Source organism: Ruditapes philippinarum, unplaced genomic scaffold, assembly GCF_026571515.1.
Source record: "Ruditapes philippinarum isolate M1 unplaced genomic scaffold, ASM2657151v2 ctg1903_1_1_1_1, whole genome shotgun sequence".
Taxonomy (NCBI): Eukaryota; Metazoa; Mollusca; class Bivalvia; order Venerida; family Veneridae; genus Ruditapes; species Ruditapes philippinarum.
The window spans coordinates 7,610-24,589 of NW_026866018.1; the positions used below are offsets into that span (position 1 = coordinate 7,610).

Here is a 16,980-nt window from a genome sequence, read left to right on the forward strand (position 1 = left end):
TCTACTGTCTTTTGATATAATTTTTTTCAGGTTCGGCTGATATAGGCAAGCCCCGCCCCTTTCTAGCCCATATCAGCCTCGCTGACAGTAGCATGTTATTCTCTATAAATTATGTCATATATGAGAGCTAGACTATTAGATAGACCATGGAGTTGAAATAAATAAGCTTCAATAAGTCAAACTCTACCTAGGTCCGACATTCTCCATATCAATGTTTTTTTTAAAACTGCCACATCTTAAAAATTCACGAAATTCTTCGTAAACACTGACATTTTGACACATTGCCTATTTAACATACATTTTTTTTAAACAAAAATAGATCTACTAACTTTGTTTATTGATGACAAATATCATTTGAATTTATTTTAATTGAATATTTTGTCAAAATATCTGAATTATTAGAACATTCTTTGGAAACGGTAAAATGCTTTTTGATAACCATTGAAGTTGAATTCTTTATAACAACTAAAATAATGACATTTTCCAAGTCTAACATTAATCTCTTTTATCACGATAAACATGCTTATTTATGACGAATCTCATTTGAATTGATTTTCTTCCGCTTAATCCCCGCCTCGCTTTCAAATAGTTTCATATCTTTACCTGTCCACTTCACCCATGTCAATATGCCTAGACGAAACCCTTTACGGACATTTGTTAAACTGGCTTCCATTTTGTTCAAGCATTTAAGTTAAAATGAATAAATAATAAGTGGTCTCAATATCAGTGCCAACATTTGATGGATTAATACTTGAAATATTGCACACGATAGGGGCATTGGTTTCAGTTTATGATTAGGACACTTTTACTGGGTTCTTGGGTTATGCCCTTAAAAATAATTGTTAACAAAAAACGTTTACTACCAAAATGTTTAAAGAACTATTTCATAATACTGAGATCAAAAAACAAACATAAAATATTCATATAACTTTATAATATATACAAAAATAAGACAATTTCATACAAATAAAACCCAAAAAATTTACACACAACCTTTTCTTTACAATTTGACATAGAAAAAGTACAATAATAATGATTGTATAAGGAATGTTTGACAATCTTAATAAAGTACAACAATGAAATTATAAAGATTTTTGGACATGGAAAATAATAATTAATAAAAACAGGACTCAATAATAATAGTGGATCCATTTTTGCTTTTCGTTTTATATTAAGAGGTCATATGATGCAAACGCCAGAAGTTCATTTTTACATTGTTTATAAAGCAAAAATAAATACTTTCATTGCTTTTATTTAATTACTTTTAAAGCAGTAGTTACAGGATTGGACAGAGACTGTCATAATTATTGTTTTTAAGGGGCAGTAATAAGTACCGCGAATAAAGCTATCAATGTGCGATGAGACGAGAGCCGGTTTATTTGTGTTTTTTTTTTTTTTTTTTTTTGAGTGACTTAGATTTTTATTATATTTGTTTTTTATTTAAGAGGAATGATTACATTCTGGACTAATAATCACCCATATGGAATGGGAAAAGGACCAATATATCTAAGCGACCTGGATTGTTCTGGCACGGAAACTCACATCAATAACTGTACATATACAACAAACCACTCGTGTAGCCATAATGATGACGCTTCCGTAGTTTGTAGTAAGAGAGTGTATTATTACTTGTTTTTGTAGATTTTCGATTGTTACAACTATTGGTTAACTTTTTGTTTAATTCATCAACTTTTAATACAGACAATGGCGTCTCAAAAATAAATAATTATAAAGATTTTAATAATTTACAAGAAAATAGTTAATTGCCTCGAAGTGCATTTCATATCTTTCTAACAGTATCAAATTGTATTTTCTATGTATTTTCAACACAACTTGTACAGTTTTAGGGTATGACCTAAATGTCACGGATATTCGACTACAGAATGGAACAGGGCAATATGACGGTCGTGTTGAAATAAAAGTGAATAACACGTGGGGAACTATTTGTAATAGATATTTCCAAAAGAGCGATGGTTCCGTACTCTGCAAGATGCTCAATCTAACGTAAATTTCGCTAAACTGTTTGATAAATTCAGCATTTTGAAGGAATATTGTTATTCAAACAGCAGCATATAGTTTAAATTAAAACAATCAACACAGTTATATGAAAATCTTAGTTACGGTATACAACACCAGATAGATGGTGACTATAATAAAACTTAAAAATATGTATGGCCTTTGCAATAGCTTTACATGTAAGACGATAGTAAATGTAATAGCATGTTCATAATCGTTTTTTTTTCTATTCAAAAGTAGCGAAATAGTTTTAATATATAGTTGCATTTTTTGATCATACGCAAGTATTAAAGTTTAACGAAATTTAGAAAAATGCTAATGGTTTGAGATGAAGGCAATGTATGCATTTATAACTAATACTGTCAAAACACAGAAAAACAACAACCAATTAAACAGTAAGCCATTACTGAATAAATCTGACACTTAACGTAAATGTGAATACATATCATTTGAGTCAAAACTATGAACCTGATCGTTTGTTTACGTCGTTATATTCGATCTTGTTTCACTTATAATAAGTTCTTTTTTTATTACAGGTACACGCACTACTTCACAACTCCTATATATGGCAGCAGTGCTGGTCCTATATACATTGACGAAATGTCCTGCTCCAGCAGTTATAACCATATAAATAACTGTTATTTTGATCCGGCTGACCGCGAATATTGTTCACACAATTTGGACCTATCATTAGTGTGCACAGGTACATTCTTTTAGGACAAAATATAATTTAATTTATTTTTTCATGTATATTTATAATTGTTTGAGCATATTTTAAACAATCAAATAGTGTTCCATATATGATTGACCGACCTATATACTTTTTCAGAATGTGGTGAACCTAATATAATAAACGCTGTTCTGTCTTCATTTAACGGTACGGTTGTAAGGGCAACTTGTTTTTCTGGTTACGTTCCACAATCAATAACCCTGCGTTGCTTAGAAAATGGAACATGGAAAGGGGACAATACCTGTAAATTACCATACGGTATGGAATATTTGCTCACGAAAGACGCTATATTTGCACCATTGAAATGGAGTATTTTTTAAGTTTTTGCTTTGCCTGATTTCTTAATGTCTTTATATTTGTTTTCGAAGGAACTGTTCAAATTTGACATCTGGTATGAGTGTGTTCTCTTTTTTTAAATATCCGGTAAGACATTTTCAACATTGTCTGCTCCTTTTTCCACGACCGTGTACAGGGCTTCGTACTTTACTCGTTTTCTATCTTAAATAAAAATGTGTATCCAATCACTAAAATGCGATCAATTTCATAAAATTTTATATTTTTGTTGAATTTGAATGCTCCGAGTACTAATTTTGATTATATCTCCATTACTTCAATTCCAGAATACCCACTTAATATAACGGACATACGTCTCATCGGTGGTTATGGACCATATGAAGGAACAATACAAGTTAAAGTCAATGACCAATGGGGTTACATATGCAATAGTGACTTTGATAATTCAGATGCAGAAGTAGTATGCAAGATGATAGGATATCAGTGAGTTAATTTTTTTCAATTTCTTATCATGATTTGCACAACAATTTCAATGACAGGCATTATAAAAACACTAATTCTAAATAAGGTCCCTCCTAAATGCATGCAACTTGTAACTTGCATTTTTTAATTAATTTCACTAATTTTTACTATTTTCAAAATTAAAATAGAAACCAGTTTTGTCGCTTAATTTTCTTTTATTTAGTGAAATTAATAAGAGGATTTTAATGATATTTGTAAAAATGTAAATAACTTTCTCGATTTCTGGGTCTTACACAGTTTGAAAACGATGCTGTGCAGTTTTATCTACAGTTTCATATATTGTTTTAATGATCTCGGAATCGCAATATATTTTATTTGAATTTGACAGGTTTTTACGCACAAGACCTCACTACAGCTCCAGAATAGTTCCAGAATATATCAGCCAACTACAATGTAACGGAACAGAGTCTCACATAAACGAATGTTCTTATGAAATACCATACATCTGTTCTGTTGGAAATTCTCTAAACTATGCTGGAGTAGAGTGTACAGGTAAATCAGTATACATGTTTTTACGAACAGGTTTTACATTAAGCTAATGAATGCCAAATTTTAAGTAAATTCAAAATTTCTGTTCTGAGACTGCTTTTAACACAAGAAATCGAAATATCCTACTTTACATTTTCTATTCATATTTTAGTAAGATAATTTTGAAAATATTCAAGCATTACAGTAGATATTTATGTTTTGCTATAAAAAAAATCCTTTATTTATTCGACAGGTAACCAATTGAACATCTCTGGAATACGACTGGCGGGAACTTCAGGACCTTATCATGGCCGTGTTGAAATAGAGGTTAATAACACATGGGGAACAATTTGTGATAATTACGTTTCTAGTACGGGAGCAAGTGTTTTGTGTCATATGTTTGGATTGGAGTAAGTTGCTATGACAAAGCATACTTTTATTTTTCTGTTTTCTTTTGTAGATGGAATAGTTAAATTTGTCCTCTATAGGAATGCATTTTGCAGCATTATTCTATGTTATTTTTGTTTTCTTGTAGATATTATACATATTATGGCGGTGCTCATTATGGGAAAGGTACTGGGCCAGTTTACATTGACAAATTACATTGCTCTAGCTCGTACTCGCATATAAATGATTGCAAGTATATAACGGAGCATACTTGCCAGCACAGCGACGATGTATCTTTGATGTGCTACGGTAATTATGTTTATGAAAAATATTTGAAATATAATATTGATATGGACATTTCACTGAAATTATCATACATTTAAAGTTTTAAAAATAAAGTGCACATTTATCTGCATTTCTTTTAATCTCAATCCATAAATAGTAAATAGAATGCAATATTTGATATTGTTATTTTAGAATTTTTAAAGTTTAACCCGATAAATAATGAACATTCATTTAATTCGACTGTAAAACTTTTGGTAAGTCAGTAAAGTGTAAGACTATTTGGAGTTGTTGTTTTAAGTGTTATTATATCAAATATCAATTACATATATTCATGTCTAAATTCAGGGCCAAAACTAAATATAACCGACGCGCGTCTAGCCAATGGCACAGGACCTTTTGATGGACGAGCTGAAATCAAGGTCAATGATACATGGGGTACTATTTGTGACAACAACTTTAACATAAACGATGCGAATACATTTTGCAACATGCTTGGATTGAAGTAATGTATTTTCTTACACTGTAAAAGTAATTATTGGCATTAGGTTATTAGCAAATAGTGCTTTCTTCTGAAGTTTAGCTCTTGGTAATATTTCGAACGACTTGGCTAGGCAATTTGAATTTAAATACGCATATCGTAAATGATGAAAACCCGTGGATTATAAATGAGAATTGTTGTTATAATAGTAATAAATAATATTAATAATAATATATTATATATTTGACTTTGACAAGGATGATATCGTTCCCGAGAAATAGGACAGTGGCCAAGGTCTGAATAATAAACTGCTACATTTGAATATTGGACATGATATTACAAATTCTGATTTTGACGTAAAGTTTCATGCTATGAAATTAGGTGTGTGGAATATTTCTGGTTTATCATCAAAATTGACTGGAAGAAACGATATTTGTGATTCAACAGATTTTGTTGATTATATTAAGTCATTTAGCATTATTGGTTTTGTAGAAACTTGGGCTAAGAATTATGTTGAGTTTTCATTAACTGGGTATACATGTTTTGATGTTATTAGACCATTAACTAAAACTGGAAAACGAAATTCATGTGGAATATCTGTTTTTGTAAAAAATATTATATTACAGTATGCAGAAATAAGACAACTAAGATCTTCTAGTCACAATATTTTATGGCTACTTGTTAAATCTAAAGTTAATATTTTTCATAATATGCTATTAGGTTTTGTTTATATTTCTCCAGAAAATTCGTCCATACATTCGAATGAGGCATTGTTTGATATCATCGAAAACGAGCTTACTATTGTCAAAAGTGACTATCCGGGTCATTCCATTTTTGTTTTAGGTGACTTTAATGCATATACATCCACAAACCCGATTATATTGCTATGGATGGTGAATTTCCATTGTTAAGTGATACTTTTTATATTGAAGATACTATTCCGCCACCTAGAGCTAATTCTGATGGTAAATCTATAAATTATTACGGCCAAAAATTGTTTCAGCTTTGTATTGCTACTTGGCTTCGTATATGTAATGGCAGAATCGGTAACGATGCTGGCAAAGGTTGTTGTACATGTTATACTGATAATTCTCCTAGTCTTATTGATTATATTTTGTCTGATATGTCATTATCTGATTATGTCTTAGATTTTGATGTTGAAAACCGAATTGAATCAATACACATGCCCGTTTACATTAAAATTAAGAGCTCATCACAATTAGAAGATAATCTTTCTGAACAAGTATTTAGTAATGTATCTGAAAATCTATATACTAAACTGAAATGGGATGAAAATAATAAACAACAATACATTGAAAAGTTTATTATAGGTATTGACTCTATGTATGACTATTTTAATACTGCTTTAGATAAAAATGATATACATCTAGCTATACAGAGACTAACAGATTGCTTTTACAATGCTGGATCAAACATAAATAGAAATAATGGTGTTAATAATCTTAATACAAATCAGAAATGTCAAAAATGGTATAATTCTACTTGTAAACGACTTCGTACCAATGTTCTTCAGAGGTTAAGAGAATTTCGTAGATCACGCACTGATAACGCTTTAAACAACTACAAATTAGCTAAATCCGAATATCGAGAAACATGTCGTAAGTGTAAGCTAAGATATGACGCTAATGAACGATCAAAACTTGTCGCTGCTGCCAATTGTAATAACCCGAAATATTTTTGGAATTATGTAAAGACAAACACAGGGCTTCATCGTGTTAATATAACAACTGAGGAGTCGTATAATTATTTTTATAGTTTATTTAATCCCGTTGTTAACGGTGCGTTTGATGATACCACAAACGACAGTGTAATATTTAATGATATTCTTGATTCCGCAATCTCTCCCTCTGAGGTCAGCTGGGCAATAGGTCAACTCAAATTAGGCAAATCAGCTGGTATTGATGGCATTACAGCAGCTGAGTTTATTAAAGCAGCCTCTGACAGACTTATCCCGATTTTATGTTTGTTATATAATAAGCTATACGATAATGGTGAATTTCCCAACAATTGGTCAATCTCACTGATCACACCTGTACTTTAAAAGGGTAACCAAAACGATCCAAGTAATTATCGTGGAATTAGCTTACTACCTGTACTGAGTAAAATATTTACATCTATTTTAAATAGAAGGCTTGAGAAATGGTGTGATGCAAACTCTGTATTAGGTGAAGAACAAGGTGGGTTTAGGAGTGGTTATAACACTATAGATAATATATTTTGCCTGTGCATTTTTATAACCAAGTATCTACAAAAACCTCAAGGCAGTTTTTATATTTTATTCGTTAATTTTGAAAAAGCATTTGACCGAATTAATAGACAGGCTCTATACAATAAACTATGCTCAAATAATGTTAGTTCAAAGTTTTTAAAAATGATCAAATCGTTATAACATGATAATAAAGCAAGAGTTAAATCCCCATCTGGACTAACAGAAAGTTTTGAATGCCCGTTTGGTGTCAGGCAGGGGTGTACGTTATCTCCATTACTATTTTCTCTATTCTTAAATGACCTTAATAATTATGTTGGTGATGGTTGCCATGGTGTCTCATTAGAACTTAAACAAATATTCCCTTTACTTTACGCGGACGATTTAGTTCTAATTGCCGAAACAAAAATAGAGCTTCAGAGAATGATTAATCGGTTAAAGTCGTACTGTGATAATTGGAATCTAAAAATTAATCTTGATAAAACAAAGGTCATTGTCTTTAGGAATGGTGGTTACCTGCGTGCTTATGAAAAATGGTTCTATGGCGTAGAAAATATACAAGTAACGTCTTACTATAAATATTTAGGAATAGTGTTTTCATCTAGATTATCATGGTATATGTGTCAAAAAACATTATCTGAACAAGCAAATAAAGCTATTTTTCACTTAAAACTAATTTATACAGATTCAGACAACTTCCTGTATCTCTATTGTTCAATCTTTTTGACTAAAAAATACAGCCTATATTGACATATGGCGCTGAAATTTGGTTTTCTTATAAAGCTAAAGATATTGACATCGTACATCACAAGTTTTGTAAATATGCATTGAAATTAAACTGGTCAACTCCTAATAAGTATGTATATGGGGAGTTGGGCCGTTTTTCACTATATTGTAACAGAGTTCTTAAAGCCATCAAATACTGGTTTAGGATTCTAAAAATGAATGAAAATAGATTACCTTTACTATGCTATAAAGTCCAATACCGATGGGCAGAAAATAACATTGATTGCTGGGCATTTCAAATTAGGTGTGTTCTTTTCATGAATGGATTTGGTCATGTATGGATTAACCAGGGAGTAGAAAATAATGACTTGTTCTGTCGCGAATTATCTCAAAGATTGCGCGATATTGATGTTCAAACATGGCGGGAGGCTCTTGATTCATCTAGCAGACTGTTGTTTTATAAAAGTATTAAAATTGACGTTATAAGAGGATCGTACCTAGATCAAATTGAAAATTCATATTACAGGTCGCTCATTGTAAAATTAAGAGGCGGTTTACTGCCCTTGGGTTATAACACTGGATTCTTTAATAATATACCAATTGATCAAAGGATATGTCCTCTCTGTTTTACGGGCTTAGACGACGAATATCACATTCTTTTGATTTGTATTCACTTTAATTGTATACGTAAAAACATTCTACCAGATATACTGGTGAAAAATCCTTCACGTGAAAAATTTATATCTGTTCTAAGAAACGCAGATGTGACATTATATAAAACTATCGCACGTTTTCTCGATCGTGCACTTAAATATAGACGCCAATTCAGTACATAAAAAAATACATACATAAAACATTATAAAGGTTATTATATAGTGTATTCTACAAATGATCTACGAAATTCTCTTAATATCTTTATATATCTATAAAACAAAATTTATATGATGTCTACCAATGTTTATATTACAATATACTATGTATATCTATGATCATCTCATTGTATTTTACCATTGCTATTTCATGTTTGTTGTATTATGTTGTATTTTGGGCCGGAGGCCTATGTTACATAAATAAACTTTACTTACTTTACTTACAAATAATAATAAAACTACAATAATAATAATTTTCACAACATATGAGCTTTTATACATAATACAACAAAAAAATGCATATTTTAGAGTTATGAAAAAACAATTTGATCAAGAGGAATAGAAATTGAACGAACACTTACTTAACATTTCAGAGGTGCACAATATTTCACCGGTGCAACACATGGTCAAGGAACAGGTCCAGTGTATGTTGATGAATTCTTTTGTGGAACTTACGATACCGATCTGAGTAACTGTAAATATTTGTTTCGAAACTCCTGCAAGCATGACAGAGACGTGTCTGTGATGTGTAATGGTATGTGCTCATGTTACTTGAAGACGTTTATTGCGGATGTTTGATAGTAAATTCTTTTTTTTTAAATGTTGCTATGGCATTTTAATTTGTTTGCAAACAAAACAAGACCTATTAATCTCAAACATTACTTTCAAGTGCCGTCGTGTCAAACAACATCAATGTAGTCCCTTTAAATAAGATAAAACACACAAGACAACCAATAAAAAAAATCATCAAAACAACGTTCCTTACATATAAAAAATTGGGGTAGCTAAAACATATATTCACTACTGTAGATCTAGTAAAAGAATATGCTTTATAAGAACATTTTATGATAGATATTCATGTTTATTTCTTTGTCCAATTATGGTTATATTCTGCAGTTGAGATGACAAATATGTATCACCGTAAATATCTGTTCAAATTGTCTTCTAGTGATCAAAAAGAAATGATACATTCATCTGCAATAACTAATTAAACACCGACATCAGTTAGTGTCTTAATATTGTAGCGAATTTATTTATGTACGAATGCGCGTGTATAGTAATACAAGAATTACGTCTCTTTAATATAAAACGCCATTTGCATCTACATTTTTAGACAATTATTACTTCTTTTTGTAAGTAAGTTATAGTTAAATGTTTTTAGCGTCATATTTGTTTATAACTATGTTATATCTGTCGGAAAGAATCTATTAGTATGCTAAATTTATAAAGGCAAGTTTAATTTCAATATATCGTTACGTTTAGAGATTATCTTGTACTTTGGGAAGGAGATTATTTAGAACAAGGGGAAGTAATCCAGTAGATGGCTTATCCATATATAAGCAGGAGAAGACGCATTTGAAATCACTTTTCGGATTGGAAAGCGAAGGTAACACTTCAAGCTATCCAGGAAGATAAACCGTGGGCATCGAAGTCCTATAAGTAAATCCCTTAAAAGCTCGGCTTCTTTGGGAATACAAAAGTAGGATATAATTGCTCTAGCTGCTGAACGTCGACTATAGAGATCGTCCTATTTATCATAGAAGCTCAGCTTCTTTGATATTGGATGAACAACAGCTGTATATATTATTTTGGTGAGGTAAACGATCACCAATCGATATAGAAGCCCAGCTTCTATATTGATGTTGGATTACTATAAGCTGTAAATATTGTGTGATTTTCATCAATTGTTTTTATTATATAGTTATTATATAGTTTGTTTTGGTTCTTTATTATATAGTTTGTTCACCATATAATCAGTAATCATTACTTTGTCCAATCAATCAATGGTAAGGTAACCATAAGAAAAATTATATGTATATGATAAACTGTAAATAAGTAGTTGAACGTTAAATTGTCTTATAATCAAAAGCCCGCTCGGAGATACGTTACAGATTTGGTGGCAGCGGTGGGATAGTTGATAGAATAATTTCTGTCACTTACTCACAACATTTAATATGGCATATGCTCAAGCACCAGAGTTCCAAGAATTACAAGAGAAGCTGTCTGACTTACAGCGAGAAAATGAAAGACTCAGAGTTGAACGAGAAATATGCGAGCTGGAGATGCAGATATCTCGACTTCATCAGAGTTCAACACCTATTAGGAGAAAATATGTCTGTAATAACGAAACACAGACATATGACGATAAACCTGTTAGACGTAGGTTATTGCCAAGGACACCTGATTGTTCTACAGTGATGAAAAATCAAAATGATATGGCAAGTAGACAATATTCATTAGATGAGGATGGTAATATTCTCGATCCAGAAAGGTTTATTACAAGACGAAACAAGAAAAAGATGCAAGAAATAACTGATAGCAGTAAGGTGAAAACACATCATAAGAATTTAGTTACACCAGCAACATATGATGGTTCAAGTTCATGGGCCGATTATCATGCTCATTTTGAAACCTGTGCCAAGATAAATGAATGGAGCTACGCTGATAAAGGTCTTTATCTTGCAGTTTCATTAAGAGGCCAGGCACAAGGTGTATATGGAAATCTATCGAAAGCATCACATAACTATGATGACTTAGTCACTGCTTTAGTAGAAAGGTAGAACATGTTACTAAAGAAATCTGAACAGGCAAAGCCAAATCATGAATATCAAAACTATAAAATGCAGCATGATAGTTCTAATTTCAACCGGCATCGTATTTCAACGACACCTGGGGGACAGCATGGAGATTCATATAAAAGCAGATCAACAAATAATCAAGATAATAGTAAAAGACATTGTTTTGAATGTGGATCCGAAACACATTTGAAATACGAGTGTCCGAAACAAAATTTTAGAACCAAGATCTACAGTCAAAACAAACATAATGTTAACATCACAAATAAACAAGAGTCAGGTCTCTTCATAAAAGCACTCATTAATGGTACACCAGCAAATTGTCTTATCGATACTGGGGCTACCTTATCCATACTTTCTGTCAATATTTGGGAACGTATGCATATGAAAAACATTCTCGAAAATTATTATGGCAGTATTCTTTCTGCATCTGGCAAAGAATTAGATGTCAAAGGAAAGACACGAGTTTCCATAGAAGTCAACAGCATTAAATGTTGTATGGACGTAATTGTAGCAAATATAGTAGAGGGGGAAAAATTCCCCCTTTTCCTTGGGCTTGATTTTTTTTGGAAATGGGAACTGGTTAACATGTGTTTTTTAAATTTGTCCCGGGAAAATATTGGTTTTTGGGGTCGTTGTGGCACAAAATACTGTAATACCAGCAAGATTTGAAGTAGTAATATCAGGGAAAGTCAATGACATTGATCTCATACATAACTCTAAGCAATTATTCATGGTTGAACCCTCTCATACTCACAAAAGTGAAAAAGGTATTGTAGCCAAAGCTTTGTTATATGCACAAGAAAACATTCCGGTAAGAATAATGAATGTTTCAGATGATTCACAGGTACTTTATGCAGGTACAAATATAGCAAACATTTGTCCTGTTACCAATGTCAATAAAGTTGAGTCAAAGACATGTTCAGTTAATGATATTCCATCTTATTTACTAGATCTGTATCATAGAAGAGTAACTGGCATGTCGCCTAAACAAAGTGATGATGTTGCTCGACTGCTTTTAAAATATTCAACAATTTTCTCAGAGAATGATACTGATATAGGTCGAACTGGAATAATTAAACATAATATACCTACAGGCGATGCTCATCCTATAAAACAAAGACTTCGTAGAGCACCTGTTCATATGAATGTAGAAATTGATCAACAAATCAATGATATGCTTGATAAAGGCATAATAGAAGAATCCTCTAGTCCATGGGCAAGTGGCATTGTGATGGTGCAAAAACGTGACGGAAGCAAACGTTTTTGCATAGATTACAGAAAGCTAAATGACGTGACAATAAAAGACGCATACCCTTTACCACGGATAGACGATACTTTAGTTCAACTGTCTGGAGCTAAATGGTTTTCATGTATGGACCTTAGCTCAGGTTACTGGCAAGTAGAGGTAGATGAAAAAGACAAAGAAAAGACTGCTTTCATTTCCAGACAAGGCCTTTTTCAGTTTCGGGTCATGCCATTTGGGCTTTGCAATGCTCCGGCGACATTTGAATGATTAATGGAGATAGTATAAGCAGGATTAAATTGGCAAATTTGTCTTATATATCTGGATGACATAATAGTCCATGGTCGAACATTTGAAGAAATGTTAACAAATCTTGATAAAGTATTTTCCAGATTGCAAAGTGCAGGTCTTAAACTTAAGCCTAAAAAATGTCATTTATTTGCACAAGAGGTTGAGTATCTTGGTCATGTGATATCGTCTGATGGTATAAGAACAGACCCGAAGAAAACACAAGCTATTATTGATTGGCCTTTACCGAAAAACACTACTGATGTTAGATCTTTCTTGGGACTATGCAGCTATTATCGAAAATTTATTTTTGAGTTCTCAGATATAGCAAAACCATTGCATCAACTTACAGAGAAAGGTAAACGGTTCATATGGAACAGAGACTGTGATCAAGCTTTCGCTACACTTAAAAAGAAGCTTGTCAATTCTCCAATTTTGAGTTATCCAGACTTTACAAAACCATTTATTCTGGATGTTGATGCAAGTGATATAGCAATTGGGGGAATCCTGTCACAAAAGATAGACAACACAGAAAGGGTAATAGCTTATGCTAGTAGAACTTTAACTAAGTCAGAGAAACGATATTGTACAACAAGAAAAGAATTATTAGCACTAGTACATTTTGTTAAATATTTCAAACACTATCTTTATGGGAAAAGATTCACCGTAAGAACTGATCATGGATCACTAAGATGGCTTATGCAATTCAAGAACCCTGAAGGTCAGGTAGCTGGTTGGCTAGAAGTATTGTCTGAGTTTCAAATGGATATTGTACATCGGCCAGGCAAAATGCACAAAAACGCAGATGGAATGAGTAGAAGGCGTGATGATGAACATACATCAGAGAGAACTGATAATGTTTTGCAGAATTTAAATTTTGTAGAAGTACCCAAGACCATATGTAAAGTCAAAACACAATCTGATGATGATGTACTCAACATAGAACAAATTCAAGAACAAGACTCTGACATTGTTAAAGTGAAAACATGGATAAAATGCGATAAAAAGCCTGATGCAAAAGAACTATTGAAGGAAAGTCCATTTGTCAAATCTTTGTTAGGTCAATGGCAAAGATTATCCATAAGAGAAAATATATTGGTTCGAAAATGGGATGTTTTAGGAACTGACATAGTGCAATGGCAATGTATAGTACCTCTAAGTTACAGACGGACAGTATTAATATACTGCCATGATATAAAGGCTTCTGGACATTTAGGCATTAAGAAAACATTGAGTAAGATTCGTCAGAAGTATTATTGGCCTGGGCTAAAAACAGATGTAAAACTTTACATTGGGGGATGTGAAAAATGTCAAAAACGTAAAGATCCAAATAGAATAAAAAGGGCACCAATGCATATTGTAAGATCAAGCTACCCTATGGAAAGAATCGCAATAGATATCTTGGGAGAATTACCAATATCGGATAGGGGTAATAAATATATTCTTGTTATCGGGGATTATTTCACCAAATGGACTGAATGTCATGCAATGCCGAATATGGAAGCAAAGACAATAGCAAAAATATTGATTGAAGAAGTTATCTCAAGATTTGGTATTCCCAACTACATACATTCAGACCAAGGCAGACAATTTGAAAGTCAGCTTTTCGCTGAAATGTGTGAACTTTTACAAATTAAAAAGACTAGAACTACCCCATACCATCCCCAATCCGATGGAATGGTGGAAAGATTCAATAGAACACTTGTTACTATGTTAAGTACATATGTAAATGATCATCATACAAATTGGGACGAAATGCTTCCCTATGTTATGATGGCATACAGATCATGTGAGCATGAAACTATCGGAATAACTCCAAACATGTGCATGTTAGGTAGAGAAACTACATGTCCGTTAGATATTATGTTTGAAATGCCCCCTAGTATTAAGCCTGTACCTACTAACCAGTATGCATGGGAGCTTAAAGATAAACTAGAAGCAGCCCATTCAATAGTTAGACAATATACAGGTAAGTCTATGAAAAAGACAAAAGAAGATTCACAATTCAAGGATATCATATGAAGTATTTGAGGTAGGTGATAAGGTTTATGTGTATTTTCCAGTAAAGAAAGTTGGGTGCATTTCAAAGCTTACGTCATACTGGAGAGGACCATATCAGGTAATAGAAAAACTCTCAGATGTTCTGTATAAAGTAGATTGTGGTAGATCACAGGTACCACAGGTTATTCATTGTGATAGAATGAGAAAAGCGGAAAATCAATCCTTAACTCATGAGATGGGTTTTGAAGACGTTAATGATAAAGATAATGATAATATTGTGGACAAAACTTTAGAAAATTCAGTAAAAGGTTCTGTTGAAGATGATAGTATTGAAGATGAGTTTGTGATTAGCAAACGAAATAGAAGAAAACCATTGTGGATGAAGGACTATGTCCTTTCTACTGTCAGAGAAGATAAGGAAAAGACAAAATGTGCTACTCAACGTCATGCATGTGAAACATGTGGTGTCACTTTTAAGAAAAAGGCTTATCTAAAACAGCATATTGTCAGAAAACATAAAACCAAAGAAGTAAATATGTAAAATGGTCATAAGGAGATAAGTTTGTTGTCCATGCGAGACGCATGAAATCGGAGGCGTGGGTAATGTGGCGAATTTATTTATGTACGAATGCGCGTGTATAGTAATACAAGAGTTACGTCTCTTTAATTTGAAAACGCCATTTGCATGACAACAATTATTACTTCTTTTGGTAAGTTAGATATAGTTAAATGTTTTTAGCGTCATATTTGTTTATAACTATGTTATATCTGTCGGAAAGAATCTATTAGTATGCTAAATTTATAAAGGTAAGTTTAATTTCAATATATCGTTACGTTTAGAGATTATCTTGTACTTTGGGAAGGAGATTATTTAGAACAAGGGGAAGTAATCCAGTAGATGGCGCTTCTCTTATCCATATATAAGCAGGAGAAGACGCATTTGAAATCACTTTTCGGATTGGAAAGCGAAGGTAACACTTCAAGCTATCCAGGAAGATAAACCGTGGGCATCGAAGTCCTATAAGTAAATCCCTTAAAAGCTCGGCTTCTTTGGGAATACAAAAGTAGGATATAATTGCTCTAGCTGCTGAACGTCGACTATAGAGATCGTCCTATTTATCATAGAAGCTCAGCTTCTTTGATATTGGATGAACAACAGCTGTATATATTATTTTGGTGAGGTAAACGATCACCAATCGATATAGAAGCCCAGCTTACTATAAGCTGTAAATATTGTGTGATTTTCATCAATTGTTTTTATTATATAGTTATTATATAGTTTGTTTTGGTTCTTTATTATATAGTTTGTTCACCATATAATCAGTAATCATTACTTTGTCCAATCAATCAATGGTAAGGTAACCATAAGAAAAAATATATGTATATGATAAACTGTAAATAAGTAGTTGAACGTTAAATTGTCTTATAATCAAAAGCCCGCTCGGAGATACGTTACAATATTAACAAGCATACTTTAAATCAAACAAATGAGTTCAAACGACAAAAGTTTGATTCCATGGTGTTTGCATCATCTAACAAAATATTTATTTGCACAGAGTTGTTTGTTTTTGTATCGTCATCAACTTCTTTGATATATTATTGTTCTTTAGAATGTTATGTTACAGTATCATGTCTTGGATTTATGGCATATGCTTAAGTAAAACATCTTCACCGACATGTGATTAATTAACAGAATGAGATATTATTGTATGACGTTTGTATAATACGAACTGTTTAGTTCAATGTGACGTATCAGTGGTAAAATATTTTTTTTCTTAATAGAGAGACAACAAATTGCTGCTTATTGATATTTGTTGATGACTAAGATGGTTGAAAAATTAGGTTTTCAAATTTTTGAACATCAAAT

General features: G+C 32.2%; 1 protein-coding gene across 1 annotated transcript in view; it reads left to right on the forward strand.

The window, feature by feature from the left end:
• Positions 1–1,449: 1,449 nt before the first annotated feature.
• The window catches only part of LOC132731009 (uncharacterized), a 56,262-nt gene continuing 40,731 nt past the window's right edge, over positions 1,450–16,980 (forward strand). The window contains exons 1-10 of the mRNA XM_060717107.1: positions 1,450–1,609; positions 1,848–2,004; positions 2,553–2,719; positions 2,846–3,004; positions 3,367–3,523; positions 3,891–4,054; positions 4,284–4,440; positions 4,566–4,726; positions 5,048–5,204; positions 9,377–9,537. Of these exons, the coding sequence (XP_060573090.1) occupies positions 1,450–1,609; positions 1,848–2,004; positions 2,553–2,719; positions 2,846–3,004; positions 3,367–3,523; positions 3,891–4,054; positions 4,284–4,440; positions 4,566–4,726; positions 5,048–5,204; positions 9,377–9,537 (1,600 nt within the window). The remainder of the gene's footprint in view (positions 1,610–1,847; positions 2,005–2,552; positions 2,720–2,845; positions 3,005–3,366; positions 3,524–3,890; positions 4,055–4,283; positions 4,441–4,565; positions 4,727–5,047; positions 5,205–9,376; positions 9,538–16,980) is intronic.